This window comes from Colletotrichum chrysophilum, assembly GCF_026319265.1.
Source record: "Colletotrichum chrysophilum strain AFK26 chromosome Unknown scaffold_42, whole genome shotgun sequence".
Taxonomy (NCBI): Eukaryota; Fungi; Ascomycota; class Sordariomycetes; order Glomerellales; family Glomerellaceae; genus Colletotrichum; species Colletotrichum chrysophilum.
In genome coordinates this window covers 258,380-276,372 of record NW_026517329.1, presented here as the reverse complement: position 1 = coordinate 276,372, position 17,993 = coordinate 258,380, and the positions used below count along the sequence as shown (strand labels likewise).

The 17,993-nt window shown below is 54.4% G+C and overlaps 4 protein-coding genes and 1 non-coding gene across 5 annotated transcripts; 2 read left to right on the top strand and 3 right to left on the bottom strand.

The window, feature by feature from the left end:
- Nucleotides 1–547: 547 nt before the first annotated feature.
- On the bottom strand, nt 548–2,747 carry COL26b_005994 (uncharacterized protein; the record flags this gene model as incomplete). Its single annotated transcript, XM_053178824.1, has 2 exons — nt 548–1,366; nt 1,431–2,747. 2 exons carry the CDS (start codon nt 2,745–2,747, stop codon nt 548–550), a joined length of 2,136 nt encoding a protein of 711 aa, XP_053037295.1.
- Nucleotides 2,748–3,385: 638 nt separating this feature from the next.
- On the bottom strand, nt 3,386–3,471 carry COL26b_005993. Its single transcript has one exon. It is a non-coding gene; the product is annotated as a tRNA-Gln (tRNA).
- Nucleotides 3,472–3,662: 191 nt separating this feature from the next.
- COL26b_005992 (uncharacterized protein) lies at nt 3,663–5,774 on the bottom strand (the record flags this gene model as incomplete). The annotated part of the gene is made up of 1 exon (XM_053178823.1): nt 3,663–5,774. The coding sequence occupies one exon, from the start codon at nt 5,772–5,774 to the stop codon at nt 3,663–3,665; it is 2,112 nt and encodes a 703-aa protein (XP_053037294.1).
- A 2,835-nt stretch (nt 5,775–8,609) lies between these two features.
- COL26b_005991 (uncharacterized protein) lies at nt 8,610–10,142 on the top strand (the record flags this gene model as incomplete). Its single annotated transcript, XM_053178822.1, has 1 exon — nt 8,610–10,142. The coding sequence occupies one exon, from the start codon at nt 8,610–8,612 to the stop codon at nt 10,140–10,142; it is 1,533 nt and encodes a 510-aa protein (XP_053037293.1).
- Nucleotides 10,143–16,751: 6,609 nt separating this feature from the next.
- Nucleotides 16,752–17,398, top strand: COL26b_005990 (uncharacterized protein; the record flags this gene model as incomplete). The annotated part of the gene is made up of 3 exons (XM_053178821.1): nt 16,752–16,977; nt 17,110–17,224; nt 17,278–17,398. 3 exons carry the CDS (start codon nt 16,752–16,754, stop codon nt 17,396–17,398), a joined length of 462 nt encoding a protein of 153 aa, XP_053037292.1.
- Between the last annotated feature and the right edge of the window lie 595 nt (nt 17,399–17,993).

The window sequence follows — 17,993 nt, the reverse complement described above, 5'->3', positions numbered from 1 at the left end:
GAAATTAGGTACGGGTCCGAGTGCAGGCGCGCGCACAAGCCGAACCAGTCAACAGGAACAAGGTTGATTTTCTCTACATGTGAAACTGGAACTACACAATAGCATCTTACCGTTCTTCGTCCCATCCGAACAAGCCGGCCTGACAGGTCTGGACTGGAACTCTGAAATACACATTTCATGCAGTACGGACAAACCCCAACAGGGCTAGGTCCCAAATGTTGACGTTCATACGTTACCAACTTGAAGGCTCAAACCTCACGATGAGGCCATCCGTAGAGAATAGATTCAGATGGACGATACATTGAGAAGGCTGGATATCATCGTCGCCAACCTTAGAGCTGAAGCTCTCGCAAAATCTCGACACATTTGCACGTAGTTATTTGGACCGCAACAGCTTTTGTGTTGTTCCCCATTCCCTGTAACACAGTATCATTACCCCTCAGCCACTGAATGCGAATACGGCCTTAGAACTCGGGCGACGGCAATTATGGGGATATCATAACTCAAATAACAGCGCCAAACCTAACAAGAGAGCACCACCCAACTTTTACTCCTCATCGCCATCCTCCTCAACCTCCTTAATCGCATACCCCTCCACGAACCCGTCCGGATCGCATACCTTTTCCAGACTAATCTTATTCGCCTGCACCCACGCCCAGACAGCCTCCTTGTCAACCTTCACCCTGGAGACATCGGGCTTCTCCGCCTCCTCCTCCCCGGCATCCTCCATCTCCACATCCTCGTCCTCGCCCTCCTCCCCGTCTGCCCTCAGCCTCTTCCGCTTCGCGGGCGGCTTCCCCGGCCCCGTGCCCCCCTCCACAACGACCCCCATCTCCCTAAGCGTGATCAGACAGTCCTCCAGCGTAATCCACGTCGCCTTGCAGCAGTCCTCGACATCGACCAGCAGCTCCCTCACCACTTCTCCGTTGTTGGTCTCGTTCGTCCCGCAGCCGAGCAGCCAGCGCGCAATCTCCCCGCCCCAGAAGCGCTTGTACCCCTTCCGGCCGAGCTCCGAGATGGGCTTCTCCGGCCCGCCGAGCACGCCCTCGCGCCGCGAGATCTCGTACGAGACGCCCATCAGCAGCGCGCCGAGCCCTTTGCGCTGCCACGGCGGGAAGACGAGGATGCAGGCCAGGTTGTTGTTGTCCCATGACATCTTCTCCTTGGAGAAGAAGCCGACGATGTGCGGGCGCGGGGGTTGCTGTTGTTGCTGATCTGCGGTGGCGGCGGGTGTGGCGGCCGGGTCGGGTTTGGGAGGAAGGGGCGTGTAGACGAGGAGGAAGTAGTTGAAGCCGCGTACGTCAAAGAAGACGGACTTGTTATCGAGGAACAACTTTGCGAATAGCGACAGGTTCTGGCAAAAGAGCTGTGTGATCCCAAACGTCAGTATGATATTCCACTCAAGGGGGAACGAAAAGGATAGAACTCACAACATCCTGCTCACCATCAACCTCCCATACACTCCACTCCCCCTCGTCCGTAACAACCTCCTCTGTAAACCTCGCCGCCACGTTCCCCTTCTTCCCGCCCTGCCGCGGCATCTCCTTGCGCACCAGCCGCCGCCCGCGCGGGTGCGTGTACACCTTGCGGCCGGGCAACGCCCCCGCGCGCTCGCACATCCGCACGTGGCCCCACCACGCGACGAGCTCCTTGGAGTACTTGAAGCAGACGGGGCACACGTACAGCCTGTCGAGGATCGGGGTGTCGGCGCCCTTGCGGTGCTGGTTCTTCGCGCCGTCTCCTGCTCCTGTGGCCGGCGGGTTTTTCCCTGATGTCGTGCCGGCGGTGGCGGCGCCGGACTTGCCGCTGACGGAGGCGTCGCCGAGGACCTCCTTGCCGTAGTAAGAGGGGTACCACGCGCGGAAGCAGATGTTGCCGAGGATGACCTTGTCGATGTTGCGGTCTGTACGCGGGGCGGATTTGTCCACCGCCCGGGGCGTGGATGTTTGTGCCTGCGTAGTTTGCGTTTGCGGTTTCGTGTGCGTTTGCGTCTGCGTCTGCGGTTGTGGTTTCGAAGGTGTAGGCTTCGGAGGGACCGGCGTATGCTGTTGCGACGGCGGCGGCGCTTGCTGCTGCTTCGGCGTCGAAGTCGGCGGCACCGGCACGGGAACATGAGTCACCGTCGCCGGTATGCCATGCTGGTACGGCTGCCTAGCCACGGGACGGAAGTGCGATGTTATCGGCGGCTGGCTCGTCGGCGGGCTGGGCCGCACGAGGCTGCCCCCCGAGCGGTGCGGCGTGGGCTGCGAGGCCTGGTACGTGATCTTGGGCGCGACGAGCGTCACCGGCCGGACGTTCTCCTTGGCCTCTTTGATGGCGGCGCCCATCGCGGCGGTGGTATCGGCGGCCGTGCCGCTTTGTCGTCGGCTCGCGCGGGGTTCGGGTGCGGCGGCGGCGGCGGCAGCTGGAGGATTCTGGCCTGCAGACTGCGCTGTCGACGACGATGATGAGGGCGGCACCGGAATCGGGATGGGTGTCTCGGAGATCTTGTGCAGCTGCGGCCTGGGGTTCGTCGAGGCTGAGGAGCGACGGCGTTTGTCCTCGGCGGCGGCGGCCTGGGACAGCGAGGTCGGGATCGGAGGGGGTAGGATCGGAGTTTGACGCGTTGCGCGACGCGTCGAGTCGGCTGCGCCAGCGACGGCGGCAGCGGTCGGAGTGGGAGCGGCGGCTACGGTGGTGGTGGTGGAGGAGGTGGGGGGCGGAGGATCCGGGTCTTCGTGGGGTCGTTTGCGCTTCAGCGGCGCCATGCTCGGGGCATGCGTGCTTTAGCCTTTTTTTTTCCCCCTCGTTTCTTTTTTGGCACAATTTAAAAAAAAGTGATCGGCCCGGTAATGGAGTGAGATGGGTAAAAATTCCGTGTGGTTGATCAATTAGACTTTGCGGTATCGTGGGCGCGGGAGTGACCTTGCAGGGGTGCGAATGATGGAGAAATGGCGTATTCGGGACCCGACGTGGGTGTGGGATCGGAGCACGCGCGTCGGCGATGGCCAGAGACAGGTCTCGCAGTGTGAAGAATGCGAGAAAGGGAATGATGGTTGAGAATGTGGTTTCACTGGGTAATTGGAATGCGATCGAGTCAAAAGCAGCCGGCGCTGGAATTGGAACGACCTGCGACGCGCGATTGGTGCTTCTCTGGGCGATCTGTTGATTGTTGACGGATGTCTCTCAGGGTCGTGTCCCAAGCAATGACGTTGGCGCTTATGTAAGTCAGGTGCAGGGTTTCGTCTGCTTACAAGCCTCCTCGCCGATAGGCAATTCTCCGAAGCCCTCGTTACATGCATTCCACGAGCTGTCAAAACTCACTTTGAAGAGTACTAGGTAAAAATCAATTCGCTTCTAAACAAGAGCCACGCTGAGCTCAAACACCGCCAACAGCAAAAGAATTAGGTCCATCCAGGATTCGAACCTGGGCCTACGGAAGAGACTGATGCGATCAGAATCCGACGTCCTAACCAACTAGACTAATAGACCTGAATCAATTGACTTATTGACAGAGGAGAGCAATTTTTCGCAACCTATGATTCGAGCGTCATCCGTGCGCAAGGTCATTCCGTCAATGCGACCTTGCTTCCGAGGCGGGCCCATGTCGCCCGACTGCATCACAACTTCTCCTCAACCATCTCGCTAATGGTTTTTCCCTATGCAGCATCCACGGTTCCCATTCAGTGTCTCCGTCGGGTGCGAACAGGACCCTGCGCATTCGCAATATCAACAGGTTTGCGTCGGGTGCAAAATGGACCCTGTGCGTTCATCACTCGGTCCAGAGTGTCGTCGTTCTCGTCCCAGTCCTTCACCAATGCCTTGAGCCGCCGGCGCGCGTAACCGGCATCGCGATTGCGGTACACCGAGTCAATTTTCCGCACGTCGGCTTTATCGTTCACGATCCACCGCCTCTCCTCATCCATGAAGCGGGAGTAAGTCATATCGCTGCCATACTTGGCTTTCACATTGGCCTCGAGATGCTCATCGACTGCCTTCTCGACGGCTTTTTGATCCTTGGTAAGCGCCCCCAATGAGTGCAGGTTGGGCATTGTCCGATCGGCTGACGGATTGAATCTAGGCTCCTTGATCGTCGTGTCTGGCAGGATAGACTCGGCATCGTAGTACAGCAGCAAAGACTTCAAGACAGCCGCGTCGATCTCCCGTAGGACCGGCGGTGTGATCGGGCAATGGCCGAGGTTCAGGTATTCGATGACCTGGTTCGTCGACAGGAGCTCAATGATGAAGGGCGCGACAGCGTCCTCGATGTAGTTCCAAGCTTGGCCGAGGTCCAAGGTCGCATATGCCTGACCAACGTCAAGGAAGCGAATCCTAGGATGCGATGCGACGGCATTGCAGATGGCAATGGCACCCGCCGTGTGCAGACCGGTTGATTGAAGTGACAAGCGAGTCAGTTGAGGAGCCTGACGAACGCCCTCGGCCAGTGCCTGCACGCCTGCGTCGCCGAGTGGGTTGCAGGACAGGTAAAGCGAGGTGACACCGCAGGCTGGAGAGCCCAGGAAAGATGCAAGCCTTGCGGCAGCCGTTGTCGACATACCGGTGCCGTTCAAGTAAAGATGTCGCAGGGGCAGCTTACGGCCGGAGGGATCGGAGTACATGGCCAGACGAGTGAACAACTCTGCGAGACCGGCATCCCCGAGCTCCGTTTGGTCAAGGTCCAGCGTGCGAAGGTTTTTCGTCTGGGTGATGAGTCGATAGACATCTGCAGCGGCCGCAGCGCCCAGCGGGTTGCGTTTCAGCCAAATGTTTGTGACGGCGTCGGACGTGACCATGGCATCGACGAGGATCTTGAAGCTGGGGGCGTCGATGCAATTGCCAGCGAGATACCAAGTGTCCATGCGATCAGGCAAGTCTTTGATGAAGCGGGCAATCTCCTGAGCGCCAACCGGGCCAATGATGTTGTTCCCCAGCAGGAAATGTCGGACGAAGGGGTTCGGCCGTAAGCTGTCCATCAGGCTGCCGATGTGGTCTGGGCCAACAACCATTTTGCAGAGGTCCATGCGACCATCCTCGTAGACGACTCCTTTGCGGAACTCGGCGCCCTTGACGCCGTAGTATGGCTCGCCCTTGCCATTATCGAGGTCAGCTCCAGCAGAGTTTTCGTCGAGCTCGTGGGTGCCGCCGAGCTCGAGGTGGTCGAAGAAGGATGCCAGGTCGGCGGCGTCAGCGACGGCGACGGGCATCGGGATGGCCCTAGGGCCAGCGGTCGAGACGGGAAGTTTTGACGGGTCCCACGGGCCCTGAGCAAGGATCCGGGATGACCAGAATGGGGCATGCACACCGGGAGCCGCTCCGCCAGTCAAGCCGCGGAAGCTGTGGCCGTTCCGTTTGGTGGCGGCAAATATGTCGTACTTCCGCTGCAGTGCGACCCACGCGCGCAGTCTCACACGAGCAGCGTCGTACCGGATCACGGAAGACAGAGCTTTCTCGTGGGTGGCGGGATACAGCAGAGTCGCAATGGCAGATGCGAGGGAAGATCGCGTAGATTTCCGGCGGGGCAAGCCGTGCAACTCGTCGGGGATGCGAACTGTGTCAAGAGGAAGGGCCAGAATCTCGTCTGCGGTGAAGGCATATGAGTGGTTGAAACGGGGCATCTCTGCGTCTAGCAGGTTTAATGCCTCGCGGCAGAGGGGAGCGAGCCGGATTGCCTCTTCCATGTCGGCGACGGTGACATTGTCCGTGTCACCCATGCTGGTGGCTGGCGACATGCCATAGGGCTGATTGGCACCGATGATGGACGGCGTTGTCAGTTGGACAGTAGCAGCGGCGGCCATTTCGTCGTTTTTGCTGTCCTTCGGGTTCTGGTGCGAAGTCTCGGGTTCCGATGTTCTTTGCGACGTTGCGTGTAATGTGGATGATTCAATGTGCTTTTTTTTGATAATGAATTTGTAGTATTGGCTGATGATGATGCCAATGCCAATGCTTATGCCGATGCCAATGGTGTTGATCACTCGAGGCGATTCGACAGTCTTATAAGCTGGTTTGGTGATTTCGCCAAAGTACAGAGAGTAATACTCATACGTCTGGCCGGCAATGAGTCAAACGATGGAGGTTCTGTTATGCTCGACGTGCTTCTCCGCACAGGCAAGGCGTTCCTCTGGGCTGATGTTGGTTCGCAAGGCTTAGGCAGGTACACCAAGGATTGACTTCCAGGCAGCCGCTCGATTGTCCAATGAGGAAGGCGCATGGCTTCCATCAGGGGGCAAAGGGCCCCGTCGCTCATGTCGTCGATGTCGTTCATGTCAATGTCAAGGGCGCAGTTGACCACTTTTTGACAAGAGACCAGTCATAACCTGGGCAAGATCCAATGACATCGGATGGAAGGTGCGAAGGTGGTTGCAACCCACCGTCACAGTTGTCAGCATTGGCAGCGGCGACAATGACAACGATAGCAACAGCAGCAGCAGGTACAGTGTAAGGTAAGGTAGGTCGAATGCTAGTGGAGTTCATCGGGGACTTTTGCTCACCGGCCCCCACCTGCCATGAACTGATGGGAAACCACCATTAGGTCAAGTTGGAAAGTGGAAAGTGCGACTTCACGGGCAGGTGCCTCATGGGATTGGGAGGAATGTACCTGGCCCTTCCTGGAAGGTGTCCAATTGTTACGCTGCAGGTGCAAGTGGCTGGCGCCTTCTGTATCCGTACGAGAGAAACATCTGTGGCGGGGCTCTCGCAAACGCTGCGACCTTGCTGCAAATTCAGCCACACGAGGTGAACCACTCTTTTCTTCCACTTCCACCTCCCATCACGCTGCACACTGCACACACGACAAGCGACGGGACAGACAGGCACACCAACACATGCACCACGACGCTGCCCCTGGACCGCCTCACCACCACCTCCATCACGTCGCTTGCCGCGTCCTCCACACACACACTCACAGCTCTCTCTGCGACTCGGGTCCCGTCAGGTCTCTTCCCACCGTACCACCCACCCTCGCACTACGGAGTATTCCCAGGTCTTGCTTCTCGCCCTCCCACACCAAAACATCATCTCGGAGCTTTTCAGCTGCAACGCAACTCACTCAAAAGCAAACAACCACGGTCCTCCAGGTCGCATCACATCTGCCATCACCTCTGCCACGCAGTATCCGTACCCTCCCTCCTGTCTCTGTCGCTTCTTCTTCGCGCCTTGCGTTGCACTGCGTCACGTCGCAGCCGGCACTTTGCGTCCCTCCGTCCCCGTCTCCGGCCGCTGCCCTCCGCTGTTCCGCTGCAACCTATCACTCCTGCTCCCGTCCCCTGTCGTTGTATTTCATGTCTCGTCGCCATTTAACATCCTTTGGCAACCTGTCTGACTCTGTCACGGCTGACCGCGGCTTCCAGGAATCCACCGCAATCAATCTGTGTAACACATGGCAGCCCGCCCTCCACCACGTCAATAAACGCCGCCCGTCACGTCGCCAAACACTCAAAGCTCCAACGTGACTGGCCTGCAGAGACTACCACTGCTATATACCACGCTCCCTGCGGTTATTAATTTAGCACATCTCTGATTCGCGCGATGCCATTGTCTCGTCCTGTCTCTGAGGGTCTCATATCCCGGCGCTCGGACGACCATCTTTGCTTTTCCTCGCCTTGCTTCTTTCAAGACGCTCACGCCATGTTCCCGTCTCTCATCCAGCGGTGAGCAGACTACGGATCCCGCCGCCGACGCTTTTTTCATTTTTTCAAACGTCAGCCTCCCGAGACTCCATTCCTGGCTTTTCGGGACGCCCTAACCGAGAATTCAGCGCAAGCGAACAAATCTCCAGGCGAATGTCAGACGAACAACGCAGCCGTCATATGCATCCAACGCATCATCGCATCCTGGTCTTGTTGCCCCGCCCTCCCTGTTCGGATGGACTTGGCTTGTTTCGTGCCGCCACGCATGGTCCAAATATGATATATCGTGCAGTTCCGCGCCTGCAGCCCGCTAATGGGGGTGTGAAGGGCCTAGAGGGGGGCCAACACCCGGCCACTCACAGGCCCTCGAGACCAACTTTGCTTTTGCCGTCATCCTCCCTCGGGCAGCGACGCATGCAATCAATCGGCAATGCCACAATTTCGGCCGGTTGACACGAGGCTCTGAACCGGCCAGCAGCACGCGGGAGTGGTTGCCGGGCTCCTTGATTGGTCTTTACCTTGCTTTTTGCATAAGCACAAGGTCGATCTCTCGGGAGGCATGCAGGGAGGTGACAAGGGCCATCGAGGCTGTGGAAGACACTTGCGCACACTAACACACGAGATGGTGTTGTGTCTCCCAAGTGCCCGGTCAGGCGGGGGCCATTTACCTCAGCGCATACCATCGACGAGGATAGCCCTACCAACTCCTCCTCCAAAGTGTCGTGCGTTGGATGCGAAAGAAGAAGAAAAATAAGGCCCTTGGTATGTTGGCTGCTGAGGGATTGGCTGCTGCGGGGAGGACGCAAGACACCATGTCTCGGTGTGCTCCAGTTGGCTGACCGCTCCCCCCCTTTGGACCGATCGTTTGGTTGGTCTTCGATGGAGAGCATCTTCCGTATATATGACCAGTCCGCCGGCAAGTGTGCGGCCCATGTTGGCTCTTTTCTCACGGGTTCTCTGCTTCCGAAACTCTTCTTCTTTACGTTTTTGTTTTTGTCCTTCAGCATGTCCTCCATGTATCGCTCTATGCCGCGAAGGAATATCGAGGGACAAGTTTCCCTCGCCAAGTGGCCCACTGTGGCTCGCTCTCCAGCATCTCCATGGGACATAGACGAATCAACGGCCCACACAGTCAGTAAACTCAACTCGTACTTCGGTTTCCGCCCTCCAACGGGATACGCCAAGTCAATATACGGCACGCCTGACGAGACTGGATACTCCCCAGACATTACCCAGCTGTCCGCAGACCACACGCCTGAACTTCGCCACGATACGCCATCGGAGGTGAGGACAAGGACGTCGTCTTTCGGACCCGAGACACCGCCAACCAAGTTCGATCCGTCCTTCACCTCTGATCCGCATGTGCAGCCTTTGACGCCGGCACGGCACGGCCCTTCCCACCTCCGGTCGTACTCCGACGGATGCAACCTGCAGAGCTTTCGGTCCGATCGAGCCGGCTCGGAAACGGCAGACTACGACTACAAGCGGCACTCGCATGCTGCCCTGATGCCGCAGGCTGAAGAGGGCCTTCACCGAGCCTCTTCTCAAGAACCCGCCTCTCCGCATCACAACTACACTGTCAATCTTACGCGAGACAACAGAGCCGTCACTCTCTGCTTGACGTCCGGCGGTTCCCCAAATCGGATGGAACCTTCTATTACATGCTATCGCCAGACGTACCTTCCCTTAGGCGGCCAGTATGCTGAGTTTTTCAAGGCATCCGAGGCCCTGTCCCTTCTTCAGCACATGGTCAACGCACCGTCTCAACCCTTTGTCCCTTTCTCCAGACGTGAGCGGGCCGACTTGATGCTTCGCATGCGCAACACCCCGGAGAGCATGGTCCTCGGCGACCCTTGCTCCAACGCGCGCGCGTGGACAAGCTTCTTCGCCGCAGAGCTCTCCGCTGGCAGAGCCTGGGAGGCTGGTACCGTCATTTTCCCATGGGCAGTGCTTCAAAAGCTCATGAACTCGCTCAACTCCGAGTGTGGGCGAAGGCGGCGCATGCAGACAAGAGCAGCTACGTCCCAGTCCAGAAGAGATATGGACGAGCCTCTCGGGTCGCGTGGACACTTTCAGAACAGCCAATCACTCGAGTGCCGCACCGTCTCTTTGCGTCTTTCGGAGACCGACAACCGTGATGCAGTAGGAGACCACAACTCTGTGTCGTCCGCCTCCCCGCCGCCCCGCACACCGACGGATCCTCACCCGCCCGCACGCATTCAGTTTATGCGGGAGCGGGGCAAGTCACCGCTGTCATTATCAGCCGGCCCCATCCGGCGCAGGCGCCAGAACTCCGAGCCTGTCCGGAGATTGAGTCTTTCTCCGCCCCGCATCGCGCTGCTCAAGTCCAACCCCTGCCGGCAGAACCTGCGACGTCTCGCCGCTGCATCAACACCTGCGCGACTCGTCTTTTACGACTCGATTCGCTCGTGGCCTGCCAGCTCGCAGCGATCGCGCGTGAGACTTCCGCCGTGCTCAAAGTTCTTGGAGCTTACGGCCGACCAAGGGACCAACCCCCACAATCCCATCGTGCTGTGAAGGATCCTCATGTGATCCGTATCCGGTGTGGTGCGACACACCCATTGGCCATTCTTACTTTTTTTCTCTTCTTCTCGAGTGTCCTTTCTTTTTTTCGGGGACTTTGCATTGGCAACGGGGATGCGTAGACAGGGGGGCTTGCTCGGCTTGTACGCTGAGAAGGGCAATGATGCTGCGGGCGTCCAGGGGTAAACATCTAGACGGACATTGGCTTTACTTGTTTTTTCTCTCTTGAAGACATGGTGAACGGTTTATGAGACAACGGGATATGAGAAAGGATACGGGATATGAAAGAAAATGATTTCGGGGTCTGAACACAGGCTTACTCCGTACTTAGCATTTAGATTAGGGGGGAGGGTCTTCATGTACACATGCATGACAAAAACGGCGTCTCGCTGGGCGATTCACTGGATGAGAAAGGGACTTTGATGTATCATGACAACATGCTTCACTAGGCATTTCGTATTCGATGTAACTTGGTCCGGGGACCTGCTGCTGCAGGCTCCGGGCTGTGTAAACACTCTTTGAGAATAGACTTATCGGCGTGCTGGCTGACACTTGGGCGTCCGCGTCCGGGGTCTGGTTTGTTGGCCGTGATGTTTCATGTAGAGCGAGATGCACGCGCGTTGCTCGGAGTTAGACGTGCAGGATCGGACTGGTCGTTTTTTGTTTCAAGCCGGGGGGTGTTTAAGGCCGAAAGGCGTTGTGTGAGTATGATTTATGACCAGAATCGGCTGCGGCCGTTGGTAGAGTACTGGATGTGGTCCGTCATTGGAGGCTCGCATATGCTTCATCGCTGTCGGGGTCCTTGGGACCATGGCCTGGTACCCTCGGACTACTTGACCAGGGTATATTCGGGTGACTGTCCCTGAGGTAGGAACCGAGAGAGGTAGGGGATGTGGATGGCAATGGTCTGAGGTCGAGCATTCGAGGCGATGCCGCAGCACCGAGTTGCTGCGACTCGTCGGAAGCTTGCAGACGCATTCAACGTCGGGTTACGCTCGAGAGGTGATCCTCAAGCGGGATTGCTGTTTGGAAGGTTTCTGGCCCATGTGAACTTGGGGTTCCTTTTAAAGCAGACGTGAATGGCAATGTGGGTGCCACTTTGGTGCACGCTAGATCATGGCGTCAGCGCCGCGTCGAGGGGTGAAGTGCCTCCTGGCTCCACGACTGAAGGCAGAGAGTATGTAATGATTTGCTTGAGCCATCCCGGCCCTCTCAATCAAGAAAATAAGCCAGTTGGTCCTTATTAGCTAGTTCCATTCCACCAGCCACGGGTGAATCGTTTGGGCGGTGCCAAGTGCTCTATCAAGGCCTTTTGATCAAGGGGAGCATTCTGAGTAAACAACTGACGGCACTGGAATGAATCATCTGTGGATACACGAAAAGAGATGCCGCGGCTGGGCGATAAAACACTCAATCAAGGGACTAGAGTTCAGCGACAAGTGATCGAGGTGGGATTCGTGTATCCGAGGCGAGAGACCTCGTACATTACGTCTCTTGCCTTGGTTAACGGGGTCACAAAGGTGAGTACATTTCATTCCCTGCTGTCTGCTTCTTTGGCCCGTGGCAGAGCTCTGGACGCTTACATACACATGTGGATGTTCGGGTGTGTGGAGAACTAGGTAAGGATGAAGGCGGCCGAGCTACTGCTTTGCGGGATCGGTATAAATAGGGGGCAAGGGGGAGTGGCTGAACCCTCGACGGCACAATTGTCCGGTATTCTCATCTTTTACAGCACAAAAGCACACAATAAATGGTTAGGCTTTTGTGCTGTAAGTTGCGAACAGCAATGCGAATTAGAGACTTTGTTTTCTCAACGGTGGTAGTTTATTTGGGTTGTATTGACTGGGCGAAGACGACGGACATTGAGGGATAGTAGCTAATTATGAATATTGAGCTTCTTGTGCTGATGGCTTTGGTTCTTGAGCTCGGGTTGAATCAATTTCCTCGCAGGTTGATGCAGGCCATCTTCTGAATCATAAATTACCTCGTACCACCCGATTATGGTTGGTGTCTTGCCAGAAGCACGCTGGACGACTATATATATAGACAACCGGACATCGACATAGGCGTGTCATCGTCTGCACGACGCTCGAACGGCCTGAAATGGGAAAGTAGGGGGCTTCGGATTGTGTTGCGAAGTATTTATTCGACGAGAATGGCTTATACGATATTTCAGTAAGCGAAGGAAACGATTGCATTGGATTCATTTTTGTAGCTTGACGGTCTGGAATCGATCGAGCTAGAAGGCCTCTCGATTATTGATCTCTATGGCAAGCTATCTATCTGCGAACTGTATGTCGGAGAAGTCTGCCGATTATCCCCGGGGTATGCATGAATGATACGTCAGGAAGAGTGACGTTGCGGAAGGATGAAGATGGGTGAGCCCTCTGAGTTGGTCATGAGGCCAACATTCATGGAATGTTCGAAATAGCTCCTCAATCCATAAAGTTTATCCATGAGAAGACTCGATGCAAACCGTCATGAAGGGGGATTCATATTGTGCTGGGCAATGACTTGAGCAGTCGCGGGCCGATCAATTCATTTAGGCTTCATTGAAGTGAAGTAAACCCAGATCAGCTCGTTTTATCTATAAATTAATCGACCAGACCCCCGTAAACCTTTGCCTGAGACACCCAATGCATTCTACAGGTCTGGGATTGCAAATTCGCTCGTTGGCTTGCGGAAACCTAGACTTTTAAGCCTGACAAGTGGTCAGGAACATAACCTCCCTTCTTCGACTGGAAATCCGGGAAGACTGGCGCATGAGAATCATGTTCGATGAGTATACAAGCGATTATCGTAAAATTGTGGAAGATTCTAGAGACCAAAGGATTCCCATCACAAAAGTTGATCACTGATGTTTCTGGCTCTCTGTAGGTAGTCTATGAGCTGGGCTAATACAGACCAAACGCACGATCTACAGCAACTTCTCTGTCCCCAAGAAGGTACGCTTTTGAGAATTTGATTGTGGAGTAGTTGATTTCATCTTCCGGTGCAAATGCAACCTAATTTACACGCCACAATCTCACCGTTTACCCTTCATTATATTGCGCAGCTTCGCAGGATCTTGCGGTCGTATAGTCGTCTTCCACGAGACTGGCACCTGGTCGTCTATATGCAAGTAATGGACGTAATGTCCATCCATGTATGCGGATAAACATGACTTCCCATTGCATTGGCTGCCTTATTTAAATACTACTTCCACCCCCAATCCTTTAAAAGACAAGCCAAGCTTGGTATAAATTGAGCAGGATCATTTGTTGTTCTAACCTAACCTGGCTGTCCCTTACCTGATTTCAACAATAATATCCAAAACGTCGCTCTTGTCTGCTCGAAGTTTTGTTTGAATCCGGCCTCTCATGCCATGCACTTCCACCTTGGTCTTAGTTGCATTTGACTTATACCGACCCGCCTCCATTCCAAGCACTCCCACCTGGTGCAGATCAGCGTTCTCGGCTGCCTCGAAAAGACTGCGGTTCACTCTTCTGGCCGAACCCACACAAACCCATGCTTTACCTTCGGGGCCGATTCCGCATGCCACAACGAATGATAAATTAGTATTACCCCCATTTGCATTTGTTAAGTTTCGAGTGCAGATGACAAAACCTTCAAACCTGTCTACACCCTGTGTAATAAACGAATTCTGCTCTTTGCTCCAATTAAGGGCCGGCATGGCCTTGCCAAAGTTGACTTCTCCCTTGGCATGGAATTGAAATGAGCGATGGAACATAGAACTCAATTGAGAAGTTACCATCGACCGCTCATCCCAGTCGATCGACTTTTTGATGTAAAACGTCATGTCGTGTCCCTGATTGTCGCCTGGCCATTGTATGCGAGAATTGGCATTCCACCTCACGAACACGCCACCGCCCACTTCTCTGAGCAAGATACTGATGGCGTGTCGAGGATGACTGTCGGCCGCGCATCCCAAAGAGATACGCCAAATGTGTTCTCGTGTGACTGCAGCTCCTATTGTGATCTTCAAACCCTTATTGGTAATGGTGAACTAGAAGCAACATTAGCTTTCTGCAAAAGCTGATTGACAGGTTAGATATATTGCAACCAACCTACCTCAGGATTATACTTGGTATCTCTCCGTAGAATAACGTCATGTGATAGGCGGAATTCATCAGGAGAAACGGCCAAGACTCCACAGGGCTCTTCCGGCAAACCTGGCCTTGTTGACGATTCGAGTCCGTTCTCTCGGCTCTCGATCTGCCACTCCAAACGCGTCCACGCGAATAAAGACAAGTCATTGGACTCCTTGGCAATCTCTTCTTGTAGACGAATGAATGCACGACTTCCCTCCCCGTAGAGCAAGGGCATATTGACGCTAAAAATTCCCAGAAGACTGTAAGTGCGATCTTCTTCACGAGTGGTTGTACGTCCTGCAGCCCAAGACATCCTACGGGCTACTGAGTTGCGCGCTAGAATTGTTTTTATGTTTCGAGCTTCTGACGTTTCGTCGAAAATCTCCCCGACAATGCGTGTACGCTTTTGGATGACCTGCCGAAGTTCCAATCGTGTCCCAATGCGTTTCCAGTCCTTGTCAAAGAACTCCATTCGAGCGGGAGCGATGAGTTCCTGTAAGGTCCATCCTCGAGTAAACCAAAGGGAATCTTCAAACGGTTCCCCGAGCGTGATGTCGGATAGATAAGTATAGCAGACTGCCGACCTCGCGTACCACTTGAACATGGAGTTGATTGCCTCGGTAAGCTCTGTGAGGTCCTCTTTGTTAATGCAGCATGTGTCGATCCAAACATATTCATAGCCGTTGTCGAGCGCAACGCGACAGAAGTTGTCTATTTTCTCCCAACCGGCCTTCTGTGCGGCAATCGCTGGGGTTCGAAAGTCTTTGTAGATGACCTCATCATTTTCCCACCGGTGTGACAAAATAGCATAAGACTTAGAGATAGCAGTGCCAGAGAATTCTTCGATCTGGCGGGTTCGGCAGTTAAGAAGCTTCATGGTGTCTTATTGGCGTTGTTGCATTGTTTTGCCCAAGATTGTAGCCGGGGAAATGGGTAGATGAGTCTCGACTTCCCTAAAAGCATGCATAGAGATATCGGGCACCTTTATTTATCCCTGAATAAAATGACATACCAACGTGGCAGCAACCATGGCGTCGCTGCTTTGCCACTAAGAGAGGGCTGAAGAAGATGCAGGTTTGTCCAATCCGAGGTGATCTACAGTCTGTTGGGTGCCTGTCAGCATGCTAGTACAATTGCAGCCCAGCCATGGACTGCGCTCACTGCGCCGATGATACGCGAAGAACTCGGCAGAGCCTACAATTCGCAGGAAAATGTTACGAACTTTATTGGAGGATTAAGAAGCAGTGTGCATGTGGCTCAGGCTCCAAAGCCCAAAATTCAAATCAATTGACACTGGCCATCTTGATTCACTTCAAGATTACATCTCTCGGAAAACTACTTGCCTCAAAGTATCACAACCATTTTCGGCTGACTTGGAGTGAGTGACAGGCATCAACCAGTGTCCGTTCCGTTTCGTCGCACGAGAACCCAACCCGCTTTCCATGTGTTTTTTATGAGAAAGTCAGGAAGACATTGAAATAGAATACCGCTACAAGAAAACTCTCGCCAACTAAAAGACAGCTGTGCCAGTAGTCAAGGTCTGCATTAGTAGGAGAAGCATGCACATACGTTGTGCAAGTAATGTTATTTCACGAGTCTTTGAATTAAGAGCAAGAATTCCCTCGGTACTCAAGTCATCAGCTGGTCAAATTAAACGAGCGAATGTTCAACTCATTTTTCTACGCTTGAGAAACGGAAGAAACCTTCGGGACCTTGCAAGTGCCGAGGATATGCGAAGCGTGGAGTTGGAAGAGGAAACTGGCACGTGGACGGCCACAGTAGCCGGTGCTCGCCGAGTCTCTTTCAACACAAGATATATGAAATGTTAAAGTTGGGATTCATCAAATTTCTGCCTTAGAGGTTGCTTCATTCAAAACCCTCCTAGGTAGTCTGCCTTGACCGAGCTTCACGTACCTCATGACTCGCCGACATCTGGCCTTGAGTTTCGCGTGAGTGTCGAACCTTCTCAAACGAACACCACCAAGACAAGCGCAAGAACAGCTGTTGTCTTACCCAAACTCGATTCCAGGATCCGTAGGCTTTAAAACAATGCTATTCCCACAACCTCATAGGACAGTCTGGCATCTCCCAAGAACCAGTCCGCCGGAAATAGGGGTTCACTCGGCACTTGCATGCAACTGCCCAGGACCGGGGTTTCAAAATAGACTTTCTGAATAGATTGCGCGCCCGCTCTTGAGACACGTCCCCGGGCAGCCCGCAGTCACGTCAGCCCCAAAAATTGACATTCGACGGGTGGACCGCACAACACTCGTCATGAAAGGTTGGGGCAACGCTGCTCCCCCTTTCCCGGTGGTGGGTGCTGTGCGGTGAGATATAACTGCCCGACGAATCCGCCCATGCGTGACGCGCGCGGTGGTGGATGCGTTCATCGCAAGTTTCACTCACCACAGTCACTCGTTCCCACGCGCCAACGTCGATCCGCCGATCAATTCGACTACGATCCAGAATCCCATCCGATACCTAGTAACGTCTTACGAAGAAGGAATTCAAGATGGTCAACTCATTCGTCAAGCTCGTCGCCTTCGCTGGCCTCGCATCCGCCGGAATTCTTTCTCCGCGCCAGAATACCACGCCCGCTGTTGACATCACGGCGCTGACCAAGAACGTCACGGCCACTTCCGGAACCGGCGCCGTCAGCGCCGCGGGAACTTTGTCCCCCTTCGGAGGTATTGGAGTCGGCTGTGGCATCAACTGGGCTGAGGGCCAGTCTTTTGGAGGTAAGTTGGTGGTCAAGCTGGGACGGAGTGACCCGGCTCGGACGATGGACTCGGGACGGAAACCGAGGGACGCATATCGCGTTCCCGGAATTCTCTTCTTACAACAGAAATACTAAGCGGATTGCTTGACAGGTGGTCTTCAATCCGGCTCGGACTCTTTCGGCCTCGGCGGCGGATTCACAATTACCAAGGACACCATGAACATTGGTCTTGGCATCGGCATCAACCCCATCAAGTTCAACTCCAGGTAAGCCTGCGTCGCAACCATGTTATCACGAGTGATAGCTGACAACAAGCTAGCGTGAACTACGAAGCTTCAACCAACGGCACTGTGACCATGACCTTCACCTCCACGACGGCGATCAAGTGTGAAGAGACCACGGTTGATGGCGTCAAGGGTGTCAAGTGTACTTCCTCATAGAGAGTCTTAGCGATGCAGCGTTTTTAGACGTCAATAGATATACCCTTTCAAGACTTCCAATTCATACAGTATGCTCCGCTTTTCCGTTTCTGCGATGGTGTGGTGATGAGAACTTCAACGTCCGTAAAAGTCAGTAGCCGCCGTAGAACAAGTGTTTTGTTTCATCTAACCTGCCGAGCTAGCGTCCTCGTTCCGCGTTCATCCAGTTCATACGGATGCGAATACACGAAGCAAGGGTATCTATCAGGCTGTGGACGACCAAAACTACCACCCACCATTATTTGATTTTCCAATTGTGTGACAGAGTTTTGGCCCAAACCCTCTAGCCACAGACACCGGCATTGTTGCGGGGTTGATAAAGGTAAGTATGCACCACATTCAACTCATACAGAGAGACCAATGCCTCTGAATGCCACCTGGGTGGCACTCAACTAGATATATGACAGCAATGGCAATATAGGGTGCTTCCTACAGCGAAACAGCCAGTCCAATCTTTCTGATGGTAGCTTTCTGTGATGGCTATAAGGTTCGCTTCTGTGGAAATTCAAGCTCATCACGATCATGGTTTTCAAGACACTGTGAAAGTAATGTTGCT